The sequence below is a fragment of the Acipenser ruthenus genome, chromosome 10 (genome assembly GCF_902713425.1).
Source record: "Acipenser ruthenus chromosome 10, fAciRut3.2 maternal haplotype, whole genome shotgun sequence".
In the NCBI taxonomy this organism is placed as follows: Eukaryota; Metazoa; Chordata; class Actinopteri; order Acipenseriformes; family Acipenseridae; genus Acipenser; species Acipenser ruthenus.
In genome coordinates, this window is record NC_081198.1 from 49,958,381 (window position 1) to 49,980,964 (window position 22,584).

General features: G+C 38.8%; 1 protein-coding gene across 3 annotated transcripts in view; it reads left to right on the forward strand.

The window, feature by feature from the left end:
• The window catches only part of LOC117412744 (collagen alpha-3(VI) chain-like), a 59,909-nt gene that overhangs the window by 24,201 nt on the left and 13,124 nt on the right, over positions 1-22,584 (forward strand). The window contains exons 9-36 of one of the 3 annotated variants that reach the window (XM_034021303.3): positions 2,730-3,323; positions 3,721-4,320; positions 4,810-5,400; positions 6,306-6,905; positions 7,248-7,859; positions 8,336-8,944; positions 9,098-9,697; positions 10,498-11,106; positions 11,822-12,171; positions 12,559-12,637; positions 13,256-13,401; positions 14,030-14,122; positions 14,372-14,425; positions 14,701-14,772; positions 15,409-15,435; positions 15,540-15,584; positions 16,261-16,314; positions 16,647-16,709; positions 16,948-17,013; positions 17,137-17,190; positions 19,027-19,062; positions 19,623-19,685; positions 20,825-20,887; positions 21,156-21,218; positions 21,683-21,745; positions 21,927-21,977; positions 22,303-22,338; positions 22,472-22,534. In XM_034021303.3, coding sequence (XP_033877194.3) covers positions 2,730-3,323; positions 3,721-4,320; positions 4,810-5,400; positions 6,306-6,905; positions 7,248-7,859; positions 8,336-8,944; positions 9,098-9,697; positions 10,498-11,106; positions 11,822-12,171; positions 12,559-12,637; positions 13,256-13,401; positions 14,030-14,122; positions 14,372-14,425; positions 14,701-14,772; positions 15,409-15,435; positions 15,540-15,584; positions 16,261-16,314; positions 16,647-16,709; positions 16,948-17,013; positions 17,137-17,190; positions 19,027-19,062; positions 19,623-19,685; positions 20,825-20,887; positions 21,156-21,218; positions 21,683-21,745; positions 21,927-21,977; positions 22,303-22,338; positions 22,472-22,534 — 6,356 coding nt within the window. The remainder of the gene's footprint in view (positions 1-2,729; positions 3,324-3,720; positions 4,321-4,809; positions 5,401-6,305; positions 6,906-7,247; positions 7,860-8,335; positions 8,945-9,097; positions 9,698-10,497; positions 11,107-11,821; positions 12,172-12,558; positions 12,638-13,255; positions 13,402-14,029; positions 14,123-14,371; positions 14,426-14,700; positions 14,773-15,408; positions 15,436-15,539; positions 15,585-16,260; positions 16,315-16,646; positions 16,710-16,947; positions 17,014-17,136; positions 17,191-19,026; positions 19,063-19,622; positions 19,686-20,824; positions 20,888-21,155; positions 21,219-21,682; positions 21,746-21,926; positions 21,978-22,302; positions 22,339-22,471; positions 22,535-22,584) is intronic. The other 2 variants (XM_059032513.1, XM_034021336.3) reach the window with 2 other exon arrangements.

Below are 22,584 nucleotides of genomic sequence, written 5' to 3' on the forward strand. Positions count from 1 at the left end.
AAAATCAAATGTATGTGGTAAAGTACAGTATATTAAGAGATACAATTATGGCTATGCTTCCTGGCCCCTCTCTAATAGATACTGACCAGTAGAGAGAGGGTCTCTGGATCTTCTCTAATAGAAGTTGTTTCTTAGGTGCACTTTGGCGTTTTTCACTTGAAACGGTATACAAACCTGACGCTTTGCCCTAAAACTTACATTAAATGTTCCATGTCTACAGAATTGTCTTACTTAGTTAATAATAATGCATCTGACTTAATTTATTATTCCCCATGAGATGATATGTACAGTGATCCTGTTGCAGCTCTTTTGGGAATAGGATCTGCTACATTCTTTGCTGTAGCATATTATGTTTCTTATGATTAGATTAAAAAAAAAAAACATTATGATTTAGCACCTGATAACTTTATTAGTTGAAATCTAATAAATCATTGAAAGATGTTGCATATTTCGTCCTCACTTTTGTCTATTAATTATCCTAGTTGAAGGCATCAAAAAGGATGTCGTATTTCTGCTTGATGGTTCGAATGATGCTAGGAATGGATTGCCAGCAATCCGTGAATTTATTCGAAGAACGGTGGAAAACCTTGATGTTGAAGAAGACAAAGTGCGCGTTGCTGTTATTCAGTACAGTAATGACCCAGCTGCGCATTTCTTTCTTAATACATACAAAACCAAGAAAGATGTTGTTAATGCAGTAAGAGGCCTGAGACATAAAGGTGGAAGACCCCTCAACACTGGTGCAGCACTCCAGTTCGTTAAAGACAATGTCTTCAATTCTTCTTCGGGTAGCAGACGCCTTGATGGTGTTCCCCAGATTTTAATTGTTCTCACATGTGGAAGGTCCAGAGATGATGTTAGCAGTCCATCAACTGCAGTAAAGGGACTTGGGGTTATTCCTTTTGGTATTGGAATGAAAAATGCAGAAGAAAATGAACTGCAGACTATTGCTCATGCACCTACGTTGGTTTTTAATCTCCCTATCTATGGTGAACTTTTATCTGTGCAGCCACAGATTTTGTCCTTTCTTAAATCAAAAATGGAAATCAAACCTCCAACTGTTGTGGGTAAGGAAACCTGCATGGTTTTTAAGGCACACACTGACACACCGGCTGTGAAAGTGCAAATGTGTAACCTTGCTGAGATCCACACAACTCTACTAACATGAACAAAAAAATAAATCACATTTATTATTTTGTTCTTCTAAGGAGCTCTTGAGTGTGGATTTGTCTTGCTATGTAGTTTAGACTTTCTTACTTGGTTGGTTCTTCCAGTTATGAGATGTTCTCCACTACTTGGTTCACAAGTCCTCAGGGGAATGCTTGTGACGACCAATCTCTGTTGTTGCTCTTTCTTGAGCCAATGATTTTACATCATTGTACTTCATGTTTTGTTCATATCAACAACTTCTACACTTTTGTCAGCTTCGCAGTTCTTGTCAGCTCCTCTAAATGCTGGTTCTTTTGTTGAGATCTTGTGCTTCCTTCTGGGGCAGTAAGTGTGACTATTATTATTATTATTATTATTATTATTATTATTATTATTTATTTCTTAGCAGACGCCCTTATCCAGGTCGACTTACAATTGTTACAAGATATCACATTATTTTACATACAATTACCCATTTATACAGTTGGGTTTTTACTGGAGCAATCTAGGTAAAGTATCTTGCTCCCAAACTCTTTGTCATTACTTCTTAAGCCTGTGATTTTAGATGATTGTACTTTACGGTCCTCTAATGCTTCATACTTCTGTGTTCTTTGTTGACCTTGTTTGGATGTTTTTATGGTGTCCGATATACCAGAGCTAGAAGTGAGGATGTTTATAGAACTATAGGTGAAGGCCTATATAACACCATGCTTGGCAACATGAGTCGTAGATTTAAATTATAGATTAAAATTAATTCAGTTTATATCATCACAAAAACATTTCATATTTTTTCTCTGATATTCAGATTGAAATGCTTTGCCTTCCTGCTTTGCTTTTCTAGAATGTGAGAACGCTTTCTTTCAGAAATACGCTATCCAGTTGCTAATTGTTTGGGTTTTTCTGAAATAGGCATGACATCTACAATATCGATTAACCAGATAAAAAAATAGGTCCACTACAACGCTTTGTTTCTGCTGCTATTTATAGTTGTGCTGATTCATTCTGCCAAGGTGAATTCCTGTTAAGCGGTTGGCAGCTAATTTACATTTGCCCTGACCTGACTCACACTATTTTGGCGAATTACTGTATTCACCGACAATGTGTGTTTGGCTAACAATCTATCATTGTTTATGATAAAAATCTGAGTTAAACGCACAGACTACTGCCTTTGGCTATTATTCAATGCATTATAGTGTAAGTGTACCTATGATCTTGTATTTTAAGTCTTTACATAGTCTAGTATATAATTGATTTTGGGATTCTTACAGTTTGTACTTGTATTAATGATATAATTGAAAACAGTACTTGTATTATTGATAAAGTCAAAAACAGATACACAGTATATTAAAAAATGTGCACGACAACATGCAACTTATCAACACATTCTGTAGTGGTAGTGCTCTTGTCATACTATGTCCTGTATTGTCGAAAGTGTATATTATTAGGGTGAACCATAGAGTACATTTCTTTAATGTATTATACAGCAAGTGTTTCATCGTCACTCAGCACAATTGCTAAATATGATGTCCCCATCAATGTTATTCAGTTGTATTAACCGGTTTATTTAATATCTATCCTAGTTGAAACTGATGCTGTGAGAAGGGATGTTGTGTTTCTGCTCGATGGTTCTGATGACACTAGAAATGGATTCCCAGCAATCCGATTATTTGTTCAAAGAGTAGTGGAGAACCTTGATGTGGAAGCAAACAAAGATCGAGTTGCTGTGGTGCAGTACAGCAATGATGCAGCAGCAACTTTCTACCTGAACACATATTCAACCAAGGATGATGTCCTGAATACCGTCAGAGGCCTGAGACATAAAGGTGGAAGACCCCTCAACACTGGAGCAGCTCTCCAGTTCGTTAAGGACAATGTCTTCACTGCTTCTTCTGGTAGCAGACGTCTTGAGGGTGTGCCCCAGGTTTTAATTCTGCTGACTGGTGGAAGGTCCAGAGATGATGTAAGGGGTCCAGCAACTGCTGTAAAAGGGTTTGGGGTTGTTCCTTTTGGTATTGGAACAAGAAACGCAGATACTCTTGAATTACAAGCAATCTCTTACGACCCTAGTTACGCTTTGTCTGTCACTGGTTTTGGTGACCTTTTAAACATCCAGCAGCAGCTCTTATTATCTGTGAAAAGAGTTACTCAACCAAGAGAACCACCAACAGTCTTGGGTAAGGATGGGTGGTTTAATGAACTGGGTAGATACTGAAGGTCTACAACTACTTCAAAGTGAAAAAGCAACAATTAAAAAATTCCGAAGAGAATTGGATCCTTTTTCTTTAGTAGAAGTTGCATTTTTCTGTGGTTCTGTACAGCTGTACCAGCATCAAGTTTCATTTCTAGGAAAATTATAGTTTAGTTTTTGAAAGCAAAATTCTACAGTTAGTTGGCGCAACTGTGTTTCATAGCTGTAAACTTTCATACAGACTTAAAATAATTAAAAGTAAGATTATTATTATTATTATTATTATTATTATTATTATTATTATTATTATTATTATTATTATTATACTAGTTATACTTATCTATCTGTCTTCTAAAAAACACCTGTTTTAATATACTTAATAGTTGAATCTGGAGCTGCCCAAAGAGATGTTGTGTTTCTGCTTGATGGTTCTGATGATACTAGAAATGGATTCCCAGCAATCCGTGATTTTGTTCGAAGAGTAGTGGAGAACATGGATGTGCAGGAAAACAAAGATCGAGTTGCTGTGGTGCAGTACAGCAATGATGCAGCAGCAACTTTCTTCCTGAACACATATTCAACCAAGGAAGATGTCCTTAATACCATCAGAGACCTGAGACATAAAGGTGGAAGACCCCTCAACACTGGAGCAGCTCTCCAGTTTGTTAAGAACAATGTCTTTACTGCTTCTTCTGGTAGCAGACGTCTTGAGGGTGTTCCACAGGTCTTAATTCTGCTGACTGGTGGAAGGTCCAGAGATGATGTTGGGACTTCAGCAACTGCTCTAAAAGGGCTTGGGGTTGTGCCTTTTGGTATCGGTGCAAGAAATGCAGATACCAGGGAGTTGCAAACAATTTCATACAACCCTTCTTTTGCTCTTTCTGTTTCTGACTTCTCTGACCTTCCAAATATCCAGCAGCAACTTCTATCCTCTCTGACAAAAGCTGCCAGAGAGAGAACAACAGAGAAACCAACAGTCGTAGGTAAGGAGCAGGTTGTTTAAAGTGAAAACAGGGACTTAATCGTGTAGTGCCATTATATATGTGCTAGTACCTCTTTGATAAGGGTTTCTAGTATCTGATGCATGTTTACATAAAAGTGAAAAATGGATGATAAATAATTCACAATACACTACCATTGCCAAGTAATTCTGAATATTAGTTTTTATTTGTTTTTCAACATAAAACAAACTCTGAACATTTGCGATCTCATTGGGAATTTGGATGATTTAGACAAAGCATTTCTCCAGCACTTTGTTTCTTTCCATTGTCTTCCACTCAGGAAACAATGATAAGTGTCACTCGATGATTATTCTCCAACCGAAGTATTTTTTCTTAATTAACACCTTTATTTAATGTTATTTATAGTTGAAACCGATTCTGGCCAAAGAGATGTTGTGTTTCTGCTTGATGGTTCTGATGAAAATTTTCTTAATTAACACCTTTATTTAATGTTATTTATATTTTAAACAGATTCTGCCCAAAGAGATGTTGTGTTTCTGCTTGATGGTTCTGATGACACTAGAAATGGATTCCCAGCAATCCGTGATTTTGTTCGAAGAGTAGTGGAGAACCTTGATGTGGAGGAAAACAAAGATCGAGTTGCTGTGGTCCAGTACAGCAGTGATGCAGCAGCAACTTTCTACCTGAATACATATTCAACCAAGGATGATGTCCTTAATACCATCAGAGGCCTGACACATAAAGGTGGAAGACCCCTCAACACTGGAGCAGCTCTCCAGTTTGTTATGGACAATGTCTTCACTCCTTCTTCTGGTAGCAGACGTCTTGAGGGTGTTCCACAGGTCTTAATTCTGCTGACTGGTGGACGTTCCAGAGATGACGTTGGGACTTCAGCAACTGCTCTAAAAGGGCATGGGGTTGTGCCTTTTGGTATCGGAACAAGAAATGCAGATACCAGGGAGTTGCAAACAATTTCATACAACCCTTCTTTTGCTCTTTCTGTTTCTGACTTCTCTGACCTTCCAAATATCCAGCAGCAACTTGTATCCTCTGTTACAAGAGTTGCCAGAGAGAGAACAACAGAGACACCAACAGTCGTAGGTAAGGAAACGGCAACTGAAATTGAAAACAGGAATTTCAATGTTTTGGGCCATTAGCATTTATGCAAGTACCTGTTTGATAAGGGTTTCTGGTATCTGATGCATGTTTACATGAAGTGAAGAGTGAATTACAAATAATTCACATTGCACTGCCATGACAAAGCATTGCCGAATATTTTTTCAACATGAAAACATTTCTGTTCTCATTGGGACTTGATTATTTAGACCAAGCTTTTCTCCAGCACTTTGTTTCTTTCCATTGTCTTCCAGTCAGGAAACAATATGGAATGTTAGACCTTACAACCGACTATCATAACTGCTCTCCCAGAGACATCTTTTTGGATTGTTCTCTAAGTTTCCTTAGTGTCTAGTGTTGCATTTTATATTCTGTTCCCAAGTGAACAGACAAGATCCACCTCATTTGATCTTGTCTTCTTTTCCAGACTGTACTAAATCTGCTGTCTTGGCATCTTCTAATTTGACAGTTTAAATAGGGCTTCTTATTCTCAGTATTTTATGCATGGGCGTAGACTGGTCAGGTATTTCTCAGATACATGGCTGTTGGCTTACAAATCAAAATATTAAATGCTTTTTTTTTGTATTCGTTTTTTTTTTCTTCTTGAGTATGTTATATACTATGTGGTAAAGAGGCATCAGACAAAGTATAAGGCAAGTGTATATTTTACTTTATCCTTTTATTTACCATTCTGATATAGTACTGCCTCACTTGTTTGTGAAATAAAAGAACACATTTGCATTTTGATATAAACCTTTAAAAAAGATGTATTTGCATTTCATTGTTGTTAAGGTAATTGCACTAGCTAACTTCACATATAGCATCAATCCTAACTCCACATGGACTTTTTTCCTCTTATGTTAACACCTGTGTTTATTATACCCTCATAGATGACAAAGAAGGTGCCCAAAGAGATGTTGTGTTTCTACTTGATGGTTCTGATGATACTAGAAATGGATTCCAAGCAATCCGTGATTTTGTTCGAAGAGTAGTGGAGAACATGGATGTGAAGGAAAATAAAGATCGCGTTGCTGTGGTGCAGTACAGTAATGACCCAGAAGCAAATTTCTATCTAAATACATATTCAACCAAGGATGATGTCCTTAATACCATCAGAGGCCTGACACATAAAGGTGGAAGACCCCTCAACACTGGAGCAGCTCTCCAGTTCGTTAAGGACAATGTCTTTACTGCTTCTTCTGGTAGCAGACGTCTTGAGGGTGCTCACCAGTTTTTAATTCTGCTGACTGGTGGACGTTCAAGAGATGACGTTGGGGCTTCAGCAACTGCTCTTAAAGGGCTTGGGGTTGTGCCTTTTGGTATCGGAACAAGAAATGCAGACACCAGGGAGTTGCAAACAATTGCATATGATCCTAGTTACGCTTTCTCTGCCCGTGACTTCCGTGACCTTCAAAGTATTGAACAAGAATTTATGTCCTCTGTTACAAGAGTTTCACGGCAGAGACCAGCAGAACCGCCTACAGTCATAGGTAAGGGAGAATGAATTAGGGATTCAGGCAGAAAGTAAACTTCAAAAAAGTAGTTTATGTGGAAATTGTGTACTGTTGTTTATCTTTTATTATGTTCTTAACTGTGCCAGACTTCATAGTTATCCTTAGCTATCCTATATTTTCTTTCTGTACAGAATTTGATCCCCAGTGCTTACAATGACAACACATTCCAAGGTATTTTTGAGCACCACAAATAAACATAATCATTCCATTACAACCCTCTCCCCCCTCCCTTTTTAACGCAATGATTGTGTCTTGAGCAATGCAGGAATGTTTGTGTTACAGTACTGTCGATTTAAAAAAAATGTTTATGTTTTGCAGTTGAAATGGAAGGTGCAAAAAAGGATGTCATCTTCCTGATCGATGGCTCTGATGATGTTGGACGCGACTTCCCCACAATTCAAGAGTTTGTCCGAAGAGTCGTGGAAAATCTTAATGTTGCCGAGAATAAGATCCGTGTAGCTGTGGTCCAGTACAGTGACACTCCCAATGCTGATCTGTACCTGAATTCACATACAACCAAACAAGGGGTTCTTAATGCTGTGAAGGGACTGAGACACAAAGGTGGAAGGCCACTTAATACTGGAGCAGCGCTTACTTTTGTCAAGAATAATGTAATTTCCCCTTCATCTGGTAGCAGAATCCGTGAAGGTGTTCCCCAGTTTTTAATTGTTGTGACAGGAGGACCATCACGTGATGATGTACGCGGTCCAGCAACAACTCTTAAACAAGCTGGGGTTGTACCCTTTGGTATAGGAACAAAAAATGCTGATTCCAATGAGCTGCAAATTATTTCCTATAATTCTCGGTTTGTTTATCCAGTTAATGAATTCCGTGACATCTACAATGTCCAACAACAACTAATATCATCCTTGACAGAATTGTCTAAAGAAGAAATTGATCGTGAAGCTCCGACTTATCCAGTTGTTGAAGGTAAGAGAAAATGTGAATGAAGCTCTGCATCATAGTCAGCTGTCATGATGGAACCCATAACAGTAGCATGCCCTGGGTTCATTTAAATACAGGAAATAGTATACAATATTATACAATGAGAATGATATGACTGACCAAGCAGAATTAAATGTTCGGGACACTGAAGCATAAAGGAGAATATTTTACATATGGTTGTGGATTGTCTGACATGGAAGTACTTTGTCTGAATGGATATACTGTATATATGAGGTTTAACAAAATACAAATACTTTATACAGGATGTTATGACATTCTATGGTCAGTTGTTTTTTTATTGATACATGACACACACACATACACACTAATACTCAGTCATTTTTTTACTTATATAGATAGATAGATAGATAGATAGATAGATAGATAGATAGATAGATAGATAATAATTAGATGTCCTACTTACAGCCTCATGTAATGATTGTTATTGCATTGCATTACAGCTTTCCAAGACAGTGACAAGAGGGACATTGTGTTTTTAGTTGATGGCACATCTGCAGTGAGAAATGATTTAGGTAGCATCCGCGACCTGATTACTAGAGTGGTAAATCAGTTGGATGTTGGTTTGGACAAAGTGCGAATCTCTGTGGTGCAATACAGTGATGATGCCAAGGTGGAGTTCCTACTCAACGAACACTCCACCAAAGAAGAGGTTCTCAGTGCAGTCAAGAGAATCAGAAACAAAGGTGGGAACAAGTTGAACACCGGCAAGGCGCTAGAGTATGTTTCCAGAAACATCTTCCAGAGGTTTGCAGGCAGTAGGATAGAAGAAAGCGTCCCTCAGTTCCTGATTCTCCTCACTGGGGGAAGGTCTGCAGATGATGTTTTCGATCCTGCCGAAAGGTTAAAGAAGAACTACGTGGCACCTTTTACGATTGGAGCGAAGAATGCTGATGAAGAGGAGTTAAAGCTGATATCTCTCTCTCCTGAATACTCTTACACTGTAAACGAGTTCCGTGATCTGACCAACATTGATCAGCAGCTGCTGATATCTGTAAAGACATTAAGTGACACTGATATCAGACAGAAGATCCCTCCGGTTACAACTGAAGGTAAGTGAAATGAAGGTGTAAATGTACTGTGTATCTAGAGGTAATTCACAAGCCCTAAACATGTAGTTGTGGATGATTAAGCAGCATGTATCGATGAAAATGTGGAATTGCTCCTTGAAAGGAAAATCTCCCTCTCTCTTTTCATTTGAACAGTGATTTCTAATCTTGGGAAAAAGGACATCATTTTCCTTATCGATGGATCTGACAGTGTTGGGAGGGACGGCATTGTGCATATTCGAGACTTCATGATCCAGGTCCTCCAGCAGCTTGATATTGGTCCTAACCAGATACAAGTTGCCGTGGTACAGTATAGCCATACCCAGAAAACAGAATTCTCTCTGAACACCCATTCTAACAAGAGAGCTGTGATAAATGCAGTGAGAAGACTTCGCCAAATGGGTGGCTCCGTTGTCAATCTGGCTGAGGCAATAGACTATGTTGTGAGAAAGGAACTGAAGGCAGCAAATGGAGCAAGAATGGATGCCTCACAGCACTTAGTGGTACTCACTGGAGGGAGATCCCAAACTGACGTGAGCAAATATGGTGACCTGTTAAGAAGAACAAATGTCAACTGTATAGGAATTGGCGCCAAGAATGCAGATGGAAGACAACTGGCTGAAATTGCCACCTCCAGTGAAGATGTTCTTCAAGTAAGCGACTTCCTAAACCTTCCTGGAATTCAGGACAAGTTCATTGCAAGACTGAGCGGAACAGCGCTGCCAGGACCTACTGAGCCTACTGACTCTGGATATGGTAAGAAGTTATGCCAAAGTAAATAAGTTAAGACAACCTTGGCATGGCATATTTAATGCAGCAAAAATACAGTATAAGGTATAAAATATATGATAAACTTAAGGTGTACTGTTCCATTCAGCTATACGGGTGTAGTAATTAACTTACAACTCTGTACCCTTAAGTGCTTCAGTGAAATAAAGAATTAGTCGTGTATATATATATATATATATATATATATATATATATATATATATATATATATATATATATATATATATACATATATATATATATATATATATATATATATATATATATATATATATATATATATTCTTTGTCCAAATATGTTTTCTTTCTTTGAAACATCATTGAAAGTACATAATGAGCAGTCCTTTCCCATGTTGGCATATATTTCCCAATGCTCTGTAGACAGTGTGTGTTAAATGTAGTCCAAACTGGAAATTAACTTTCCCTGTCCAGCAAAGAGCGGACCAACATGGACAGGAGGGCAGCTTGTTTTTATAGCGTTGTGCTTTCAGAGATGATAATACATTACGAATTGAAAGTTCAACTGCACAATAATAAGGTAGTGAGGGAAGAAAATTATGTTAAAACCTACGTGGAAGGTCTCCCACCTTTGACGATATTGAGAAGCAACCAATGGAAGTGTTCATTGTACTGAGTCAACAACAGCCACCATCTGCTGTGGGGCTGCTTGGTTTCTGTTGCAGTATAGATTTAATTTCTTTCTTTCTCTCTAAATTCTCTGAAATGTTATACTGAAATGATTTTACTCTTTTTTCCCACCCCTGCAGGTGACCTGAAGCCAAAAGTTGCAGATATTGTGTTTTTAGTGGACGGCTCCAATAATTTCAACAAGGCCGACTTTGATCATATAATGCAATTCATTATTGGCTTGGTTGACATCTTTGACGTCAAGGACTCCATACAGATTGCCTTGGCACAGTACACCAAGGACGTAACCGATGAGTTTTTCTTTAACACTTACACGTCCAAAGATGACATTGTAGCAGCAATCGAGAATACGAATTACAGAGGGGGAGGGAGGGGGATCAACACAGGGGCTGCCATTAAGCACATTCAGGACAGGCATTTCATAAAGGCTGCAGGGAGCAGGGCGCATGAAGGCATCCCACAAATTGCTTTGATTGTGACAGGCGGGAAGTCCCAAGACGATGGGGGTGCGGCAGCACTGGCCCTTAGAGGAACTGGTGTGCGGATTTATGCAGTCGGAGTCGGAGATACTCTCAGTGAAATCAACAAGCTGGCAAGTGAAAAAACAACAGTCTTTAGGGCCTCAACAGCCCAAGGGCTCTCAGAGCTGAGTGAACAGCTCCTGGTGATACTTGCTGATGAAATGAAGGGGATACAAATCTGCACTGGAGCGCCAGAGATTACAAAAGGTGAAATCTGGATATTTGTAATACAGACATACAAAAACAAACTTAAATTGTGTTCTATAGTGTGGTAGTATTCCCTCTGTACATGGCATCACAAAGGGATCATTTACAGGTATAACCCTAACACAAGAAGTTAATGAGAACGATTAACAGCAAAACAATAAGAGACCATTGTTATTCTACTGTGGAATTTTTTGTTGGTTATTACCCTATTGATGTGGTTATATTTAATGTTTTTAGGATAAAATCCTGATACTTGAGGTCTGGGCAAGTTAATGGCCACAGCGATTTGCTCAATAGCATGTCACTGACTCTAAAACATACCAGTCAGTAGAGGAAGCAGTTGGTTAGAGATATTATCTGATATTATCTCAATCCTTTCAATGCATTCTTTCTTGTCATTTACCAACCAGATGCTTCCCTAATGTCTGACATACTTTGCTGCCAGTGATATGCTCTGGCACTCACACTGTTTCTTTAATAATCCCACATACAGTATAAGATCTAAATATCAAATGGAAGTGCATAAGAGGTAGCTATAAACCCATAAGGTTACTGTATTACAGTACATTACCTGATTTTTAATAATATTCAGATTTTTACCATGTAGTGGAAGGGCAGGGGTTTCTGCCTTTTGAACACTGACAGCAGGTATTAATTTTAGCAACCACAAATCCATTCCTCCATCTAAATATTCAAATGATTTTGTTTTTAACAGATTGTAGACTTGAGGTCTTGGTAGGATTTGATGTCTCCAATGTGGGTGCCGGGCAGAACATTTTTGCAGTCCAGAGAGGACTTGAGTCCAAGATGGAGGCAATCTTCCAGAGGATTTCACAGATGAGGGTGACCAGCTGCTCTGGCTCCCAGGTCCCCTCTGTGCGGGTTGGTCTTCTGGCACTAACCTCAGCTGGACAGCAGGTCGGTTTCGATTTCTCCGAGTACAAGCAAGGGCTGTACGAGCAGTTCAGAGCACTGCGTACTCGCGGACCATACATTCTGTCTACAAAGACTGTGGATGCATACAGGGACAAGTTCGTAGCCAGCGGCACACCGGGAGCTGTCAAGGTAAGCTTGAAAAACTTGATGTATAAAATGTATTATCCTTTCCATATTAGATATTACTAACACATCATGTTTTGACAACAATTAAATGTATAAGAGGTATTTTAAACATATAACACTCTAACTGTGGACTCTAAACTATTAACTTATTGAGGCATAATCACCTGGATTGTTTAAGACCCAACTTAACAAAGTTCTGAGATCAATCACCTACTGTACTAGGAACAGGACAAGCTTACTAAATGGGCCTCATTTACTTATGATAGTGCTCCCCAATTTGGTTCATTCATCAACAGTTCTGGAAAGAAGAAGATCCTTTAGCCAGAAGTTAGTAATTAAATATTGTGCAGTTTCAAATTAAGGGTTAATTATTTTCACCCTTTCTGTTAGGTGGTAATCCACCTCACCGATGGCCTGGAGGATGGGTTTGCTGCAATGAAAGCACGTGTGGAAGCGCTTCGTTCAGCAGGTGACTGGCCTTCTCATTTTGTTCATTGTTTAGCCAAGTATGTAAACTGATAAGCAAGCACTAAACATGAGTGTAAAGGATGCACACAAAAAAGGAAACAATGTTGATGTTTATTGGCCTGTTATAGAGGTGCCAAAATGTGAAGTTTATTTAGCAGTTTATTGCTTGGGCCCAGTGTATTCCTTGCATATACACACAGGCTTGTTTCTACCCGCTACTGGGATTGATCCGATGGTGATTTGGAACCATTCCCGTTCATTTCTATCTGCAGCAGAATAATATTGATATGGTTTGAACTGGAACTCTGAAAAACTTTTGCAATATGGACTGAGAGAATTCTATCTGGCCCAGTCACTCTGATGGAGTAAGTAATATAGGAAAGCTCTATAGTCAAATGACTCCCAGTGACATATGACATTCTGAGTTGATATAATGGAGAGCACTGCACTGGCCTTTAGAGGAACTGCCGTCAAGACTATATCCATGTGGCAGATGGAAATGCAGATTAAATTAGTTGCAAGAGACTAATAAAGATACATGTCCTCAGCTGCATGAGGGAGTCATTGTGGGCCATTGCACTTCAAATCGCATGTTATGTGTCTGTGCTTAATTTAAAAGATGTGAGTGCCTTCATCCTGGTCGGCCTGGAGCGGGTGTCTGATTTTGAAAACGCAGTGCTGCTGGAGTTTGGTCGTGGATTCAGATACTCCAGACCTCTCCGGATAAACCTGCTGGATTTAGACTATGAGCTGTCAGAGGAACTGGTGAGCCACCACTGTCTGTTTTCAGAACTGATTGCGTTTGAAGTTCAGTAAAGTTTATAAACACGTCAGATTATTGTTATGCATTTTATTTCCTTTTGTTATCAATAACATCTGTGCAAAAGTTATTTTCATTGTTTGCTTCTTGTTGTTTTTTTGTTAGTTGTTTATTTGTTTTTACTTTAATTAAGGACAGTTTGGTGGCTTCATAGCTTCATGGCACTTTATTACTTCTGAAAGTAGCTTGCCCATTAGAGTAAGACTGCCATACTGCATGAGAAGTGATTGCATACAGTAAAGAGCAACACTGCATTAATGTAAAAAATATGCAGAGAATAAAAAAGATCATTGCTGGTAAGGTTGTTAGCACTAACAGGATTCTAAGTCTTGGTTATCACTCCTTTAGCCACATAGTTTGTATATTGCATTACAGTGTCCTCATTTAACTGAGGTTCCCATAGCTTTTATTTTCCTCACATCTTAGAGATTTTAACCCCACCACCCCTTCATGGTTTTAGGGTTCCTCTTTGAGATGTCCTGTCAGGTCCAAACCTACCTCGTCGAAATTATACGTGACATTTTATGTTGGCCTATAACTATAAACTCCTTTATTTACTCCTGTTCCGAAAAGGACAACGTTGCTGAACGTGAATGCTGCGGAGTGCCGTGTAAGTGCACCGGTCAAAGAGGAGACAGAGGCCCGCCAGGAATCCCTGGAACAAAGGTAGCAAATGAAACATAATGCTCACCATTTTTGCTATTTTAACTTTATTTTTGTTTAAATGTCATGCCCATAATATTACACTACATATGCTCCGGTTGTTTAATAATGCCTTTTACAGTAATTTACTTGGTAGTTGTTTTTGTTGAGTAGCATTAGACATGTTTTGTTGAGTTTTGCTTTACCAATACATTTCTTTAACACATTTGATGAAACCTAACTTCTTCCTCTGTTTTTGTTCTTGGATCACAGGGTATGCCAGGAGGAATAGGATACGCAGGTCACCCAGGTGATGAAGGAGGACCGGTAAGTAGAACCAAGAAGCAATACAACTATGGAACCAGCTGCTTGTTGAAGCTTATTTCCTGCACAAAGTGGCATTTTAGCATTCTGAATGTTTTGTGTCAGTGCTTTATTTCATGCTAATGTTAAAGGCTTTTTCTTTAGCAAATTATATAAAAAATTTTGATAAAGAACAAAATCAATTAATTGATTACTGGTAATGTAAAATGAAAGGACCTGACACATGGTCAGCAGATTGAGATATTTATGTCAATGCATTCTTTCTTCTTGTGTGACAGGGCGAGAGGGGTCCTCCAGGCGTGAATGGAACCCAAGGCTTCCAAGGGTGCCCAGGACAGAGAGGCGTTAAGGTAAGATGAACATTACCTAATTTCTCTGTATAACCATCATGTGCAATCATTTAAATGCACTAAACGGATTGAACAGTTACACGTAACAAAAAGCTGCCGCCATTGATGTGTTTTTTTTATCCAGTATATTCTAAAAGGCACATAACCAGCCTAGCAACTGCTTACTCTCCCGCCGGACTAAAAATTAGACTTTGCAGTCTCTGATTTAATATCTTGTTTCAGCTGTAAAAAAAAAAATATATATATATATATATATATATATATATACATATGATACAAATAACAATGTAGTAAATGTCATCACAAATACATTTATAGATTTAAATAGAAATAAGTGAGTGTAGTTACCATGGCATCAAAAACCTATAAATAACTTTTGGTTTTCAAACAGTTTCTCTTGACAAAGGTATGTTAAACATACCGAAATGCTGGAAAGCTGGCTCTTTTTGGGCAATATATATATATATATATATATATATATATATATTTACATGAAGTAAGCAATTCCGTAAACAGTTTTATGCCAAGTGGAATAAATGAATTAAAAATAAGCCATCTGTTCTGAACAGTCAGTCCAGTTTTGTAACTAACGTTATTTGTATAAACAGCTTGTTTTTGTTTTGCTTTGGATTGTAGGGTTCTCGAGGATACTCAGGAGAGAAGGTCAGTACAAATCCCCATCATAACAACCAGTTTAAATAATATTGCTTTTTTTCATTTGAATAAGCATGTCTATATATGTTTGTAATTGTTTTGTTTTATTTCAGGGTGAAATTGGAGAAATTGGTTTAGATGGAATAGATGGAGAAGAGGTAATGTTTCACTCTGTTGTTATGATTCATCTACCATTTCGCATATACACCTGATTACTATTTCCAAAAAGGGACACTTCCTCAACTCCATTTATCTCTAAAATAAAACTTAGTCGTGATTTTGTTTTTTATTTTTTAATTTTTGCAGGCTGGTGATGGTTTCTTGTAATAATATAGAAAAAAGGTGTCATTGCTTCAGAACTCCACACTTAATCTGCTCTATGCACAGTTCAGTAGATATTAGAGGTTCTTTAAATTGTTTTACCTCATGGCTTTCAGGGATATTTATTTACATGTGCCATTTATATTCTATTACTGTGCTTTGGAATTTGTCTACATTCATTTGTCTCTGTACTTCTGTGCTGCTTCTGCCAACCTGTCATGCCTGTAAGCAAGATGTTACAGTGGTAGCCTAGAAAGCCATTGCATAAGGCACAAGGAGGCTAGATGACCCGAATCACACCGCATTCAAAGGCGGTAAGGTCTGCACTGATTTAAAATGAGAAAGATGAATACAGTGTGACAGACTTCTTCATTCCAAAATACATCAGTGTCTCAGACATAAACCCAGATAGTTCAACTGGGGCACGATTCTGCATTGAGTGCAACCCACGGAAATTCATTTTGTGACTAATTACAAATTCTCTCCGTGATAAGTAATTCTCTTTTGTTTCAGGGGACCCGAGGGGTGGCAGGTCCTCCGGGAGATAGAGGAAACCCTGGAAGACAGGTGAGAAATATATTTCTAATGATTAGCCTCACTGCCTAACCACGCCTTCGTTGGCTGTAAATATTGGAAATGTACACTTGGTAAATCCTTATTTTTTTTGGCACTGCATTACAGACCAGCTTTATCCTTAATTCATGGACTTTAACAAACTTTTTCTTTTATTCAATAAAGCGATACATCTTTAGAGGGACCACCAACCCCTATGCATGATTTTACAGCATGGTGTGTTTAAAAGGTGCAACAAAAGATAACCAGATGGCTTTGGCTCCAATAAAATTTATGCCGCACCATTTTGATCTTTCAAAAAGTCAAATGTGTTTGTTGTTTTATAGGGTCCAAAGGGCATCAAGGGAGAAAGAGGAGACAGAGGGGACACAGGTCTGCGAGGTGACCCTGTAAGTGCATTGAATACAAACTGTTAAAACCATTTGCCATCTTGTTAAAACCAGCAATACCTTTTCTAAAGGGGCTGTATACAGTGTGTGTCAACAAGACTGGAATTTTCAGAGGACTGGAACAACATGTCCAGGAAGTACATACTGTAGCACTCACCCATACCGGATCCAGACATTGAATTGAAAAAAAGTGTGCCCAGACTTACAGGCAGAATCATCTATTGGCTTTGTTTTTTAGGGTACTTCTGGAATAGACAACACTCAGAGAGGACCAAGAGGAGAGAAAGGAGATATGGGACCGATGGTAATGTGTAACTATCTTGATATCCTACTCGGACACTTAAGCACCATGTAATCACACATACAGCGTTGATTCATTTAAAATGATTATAAAAGAATAAAATACTACGGCTTTACTGTTTTTTAGGGAGATCCTGGTGAGGATGGTGGCAAGGGAACACCTGGAGTAGCAGGAAAGAAGGTAAGTTTACCTGTTCACCTGTACGACACAGCTGTGTGCGTTTTGTATATTATGTTCTCAGTCTGACTATACAGTGCTGTACAAAAGTCTTAGACATTTTGCACATTTGGGGAGAACCATTGGGTAAATGCGATGGAGTAGCTACTACAAATGTATACTTCCTCATATGTATAGTTTACTTTGAGTTGTAGTGATCACAAGTTTTTTAAAGATTATGATCAATGTGAATTAAAGATTGCTAAATGACAAGCTTGGTTTCTTCTCACCCAAACTAAGCTGTATTAATAACAGTCAAAGTTATTATAATAGTGGAAATCACTCGTGGAGGCTTTGAGTAAATTGTTGATGCTCATAACATTGATATATATTGTAACTCCTGAATGTGTCTAAGACTTTTGCACAGCACTTTATATTAACCCTTTGCAGTCCATTTATTAAGTGCGTGTCAGGCGCATCAGGTCCAATTTATTTTCACACGCACAGTTAATTTTAGACGCGCTGTTTAAAAGTATTTTTTTTCCACAGTCAAACGGGTTTAAAAGGCCCTGCATATCAACAAAGCACTCACTAGGCATCTCCAGCCCCGCCCCACCCTTTCGTTCGCTATAGCTTTCACATATGCTAAGAAATAAATAATAATAATAATAATAATAATAATAATAATAATAATAGTCGTACTTACCGATCAATCATCTCCTGATCACTCGTTTTATCACCAAACGCCTCAACAATGCGATCCAAGTCATTATTTTATTACTATAACATCTCAAAAAAACTCTGCAAATGTCTGTGATGTTCTCTGAGTGCTGATGCACTAGCAGCCAGCTTGTTTCCTTATGGCCGCCGTTATCTGATGCCAGGGGCAAGTATGACTATTCATGAGATATGCCCTTATTTTTATTTTATTTTTTTCGGCTTGTCTCGGCTCCTGTCGCTCCCACTCAGCCATTGAATGGTTTTCTCGGCATTTTCCGGAGAAAAAACGACTAGAAACCCATTTTTTGTGTCTTTTTGATGATGTCGGACAGGGTCCGACATTGGACCGGATAGGAATAATTGCAATGTCGGACCAGGTCCGACATAGGACCGCAAAGGGTTAAACCCCATTCAACCTACAGTTATATACATGTGGCTTTCAGGAATATTGGAAGCATGCTGTTTCTACTGTTCGTTCCATGGTAGAATATGATTTTTAGAAGGCTAGGCTCTGTTGGTGCCAGCATGCTGAAAGCTTGGATAGATCCCAGCAGCTCTGTACTATTCCTGGACCTGGACCCATTTCCACTGGGCTGCAGATCATAATGACCTGCAATAATCAAGAGAATTAGCAAACAAAAATATGCAAATTCAGAAGGATTAGGTTTGAAATCCCGTCTCATTTATTATTCCCAATGGCATCTAATCAACCATTCCCTTGGAGCACTAGAAAGTCACGGTCATGATTGTAAAAGGTTGTATTTTCAGTCTTCGCTAACCTCAAGCAGCTGTTTAGTTTCTTTTGTTTTCTATAGTACAGTAGTACAGAATATGGGAGAAAAAAGCAGCATATAAAGTATTTGAGCTGCTTCCAATACTTTAATAATTTGAGATGGCTTCATTGGTTTATTAGAACCCACATAGAACTTGAAAAAAAAAAAAATTAAGTTTACTATAAATTAAAAAAAAAAAAATTTCAGAACAAGCAGTACAAACTGACCAATATGACCTGAGCAGTGTAACCTGCTTGATGGCTCTGAGATGTTTAAAACCAGTTTAATATATCAGTAAGTGAAACAGAGTTAAATACAAAGAAGAAATCTGAGTGCATTGTTAAATTTGTTGTTTTATGTTATGCAGGGATCCTTTGGAAGACGAGGACCTCCTGGACCACAAGTAAGCACTGAAGTAGCAAGAGATACATTAAATGGGTTATAGCTATAGAAACCTGTATGTGTATGTACTTTCAAGGTAAGAGATCAATTACATGGGTTATAGTTCTAGAATCCTGTTTTTGTATGTACTTTCAAGGTAAGAGATAGATTACATGGGTTATAGCTATAGAATCCTGTATTTGTATGTACTTTCAAGGTAAGAGATAGATTACATGGGTTATAGCTATAGAATCCTGTATTTGTATGTAACTTGCAAGGTGCCCAACACCTTTATGTTGAATTTGTGGAAAATAATAATATAGTTGCCCTGATCCTGAACTGGAGGAAACATACACTACACTATAAGGCAGCTAAAGTTCAGAGATATCTGTCCAGTGCTATTCTCTCTGTTTATCTTTAAAGCCAGCAGTTTAAGAAATCCTTACTGCTGCTAAAATATTGACAAATGCCAAGGGAAACAAAATTGCTTTATCCTCTGTCTATTGCTTTTCACTGTACTCAAAGGCCCAACAAATGCACACACAGAACTGCACAAGGTCTCACTCATCTCTTCATTTTTAGGGCAGCAAAGGTACCCCAGGACCCCGGGGTTCCGCAGGAGATCAAGGAACGAGAGGCTCACAGGTACGTCTGTGTAAACAATTCTGATTTCCCCCGTGCTACTGGCAAGAAACCTTCTTGACATGCAGTGAACGTGAAGAAGGATGTTGATATGGGTTAAATGTTGTCATTATCTATTATATATATATATATATATATATATATATATATATATATATATATGTATAATATATATATATATATGTATGTAGTAGTCACCAATTGTTTTTATCATCTTCTCCCCAATTTGGAATAGCCAATTATTTTTAGGCTCAGCTCACCGCTACCACTCCCGACTCAGGAGCGGCGAAGATGAACACATGCTGTCCTCCAAAGTGTGTGCCGTCAGCCGACCGCTTCTTTTACACACTGCAGGCCCACCATGCAGCCACCTCAGAGCTACAGCGTTGGAAGACATCGCAGCTCTGGGCAGCTTACAGGCAAGCCCACAGGCGCCCGGCCAGACCACAGGGGTCGCTGGTACGCGTTGAGCCGAGGACACCCTGGCCGACCTAAGCACCCCCCCCCCCCCCTGCCCCCAGCCCCCCCGGGGGGCGCTCAGCCAATTGTGCGCTGCCCTCTGGGAGCTCCCATCCACGGTCGGCAGTGGAATAGCCAGTTTGAGTCCAGGCGCATCATGCACTCCACGTGGAGCGCCTTTACTGGATGCGCCACTCGGGAGCCCTAATGTTGTCATTGTCTTGGAACAGTTTCTTATTTCTGATAAACAAAGGGGAAAAGACATGGAACCTCCCTTTCCTGTTTCAAAATGTACATTAGCTTCCATTGTCATTTAAAAAATTAAATTTGCGAGGACCCCTGTTGAATATGTTGGAGCCTCCATCATGAAAGAATATACTATATAAACAAGCATTTAAAACATTATTGTATCTAATGTGTCAAGTGAAATGCATTGAGCAGTCGGGAGTTTCAGAATACAGCAACTGCACACCTATATAAACACTTTATATTTAAAGAATTTTTAATTCAGACCATTGTGGAATTAATTTTTAGAAGGATCAGGATACATTAAATACACAGTATATGAAATGAAAAGGTATCACTTTTAAAACATTTCTTCACTTTGTAACCAGCATCAAATACAATTCTACGTTCAGGGTGTTGCATTGTATTTTATTGATATATTTTATTTTCCTATTTAGGGCCCAATAGGGCCTACTGGAGCCCCTGGAATCAGAGGAGAGAGTGGCAACCCAGGACCAAGGGTAAGGAGTTACTATCCACTGCATTTCTCATGTACTGTGCCTGTACTGTATCAGATCATAAGAACATTTACGAACGAGGGGAGGCCATGAGGTCCATCACTTATTAGATGAGCCACTATTGGTGTATTTTATCTTTCTATACATATTATACGAATATTCAGTGGAGTTCAGGCTTATTGTGGCAAACTGTTGCTGATGGCTTTATTGCTCACTGGAAGTCACTATTTTAACTTCTTCTAACTTGTTTTGTTTCTGTTTTGTTCATCAGGGACCAGGAGGACCTGTGGGACTGGCTGGAGACCGTGGCAGGCCTGGCCCTGCTGGAAGAAAGGTAATAGAGTGACGGCATGAACAGCATTCACACTTACTACCTGACCCCATTCTAGGAGCCTTTACAAGCCATTGCCCACGTTTGTAAACATTGCAAGCTGCTTTTGGCAGAAAGCAACTAACACCAATGTGTTTCACACAGTGACATACTCCACTGTCAGCATTGTAAATCTGCAGACAAGCAGCTGTCTTTTTATGACCTCCACCAAGTGGTGTTTGTTTTACTGTCTATTATAGAACAACCAGGTACAGTGAGAAGTTCTCAGAGGAGATGCTGGGATTCAGCCCATGGTTCTGGAAATGCAATGTAATAGTTATGCAGTTCTCTGGAAAGACAGCGTGTTTAGTGATATGTTTAGTTCAGTTTCATCCTGAGCTGCTCCCTCTGTTAACATGAATACCACATTTTGCATGGAGTGATTCTCAGGTGGATTGGTTGGATTCTAATCTTGTTATGTGCTGCAGGGTGAGCCAGGTGATCCAGGGGACAAGGGAGTCACCGGGCCTGTGGGTCCTCGCGGAGAATCAGTAAGTATCAGTTTCATAATCTCACTGTGTTTTTGTTTTGTTTTTTCTTTTGTTTTGTAGCACAGTCAATCTCAGTTTGTAAAGATTGGGTATTTTCAAATGCTGCTGATGCACTTTACTAGTCTAAAGGAAGAACCTTCTTGTGTGTTCATATAAATAATAACGAATTTGTATCTAACAGGGTGAAGATGGTCGAGATGGTTTTGGAACGCCTGGTCCCAAAGGAAAAAAAGTAAAAAAAAAAACATATATATATTTTTTAAATTGCCTGCTATTTGCAAGAACATTATTTTTTATTTATCCATATCACACACAGTACTAGTATTGCGTTATTATTTCTCAAGTGGTTATTACAGTGTAATAATACCATGGCTAAGAATTTACCTCACAAACTTGTTTGCAGTCTCAGTTTTTAGGAACTACTTTCTGAATAGTGTTCCATCTATGTACAAAATATCCATATGCAAGCTCCATATATAAATAGATTGTCATCTAGAAGCACAATAAAAGTTCCTCTTCATATAATTTGATGATTTTTTTAATTGATTTCATTCCAGGGTGACCCAGGATTCCCTGGATATCCGGGTCCAAAGGTAGAAATAACACTTTTAATATGTTATATCCATTTGCTGTTCACATAATACGATGTTGAATTACAGCGTTACATTGCATTTGCAGTGCACAACGATAAGCTGTGATTGTTTAACATGAAGCTGTCTTCAACAGGGAGAGGCTGGCGATTCTGGATCCAGAGGGGGACCTGGTCCGAAAGGAAACCGCGGTCAAAGGGTGAGTGCTGTGTGTGATTGATGACCCTGCCACTGTCCCCAGGCAGCTGT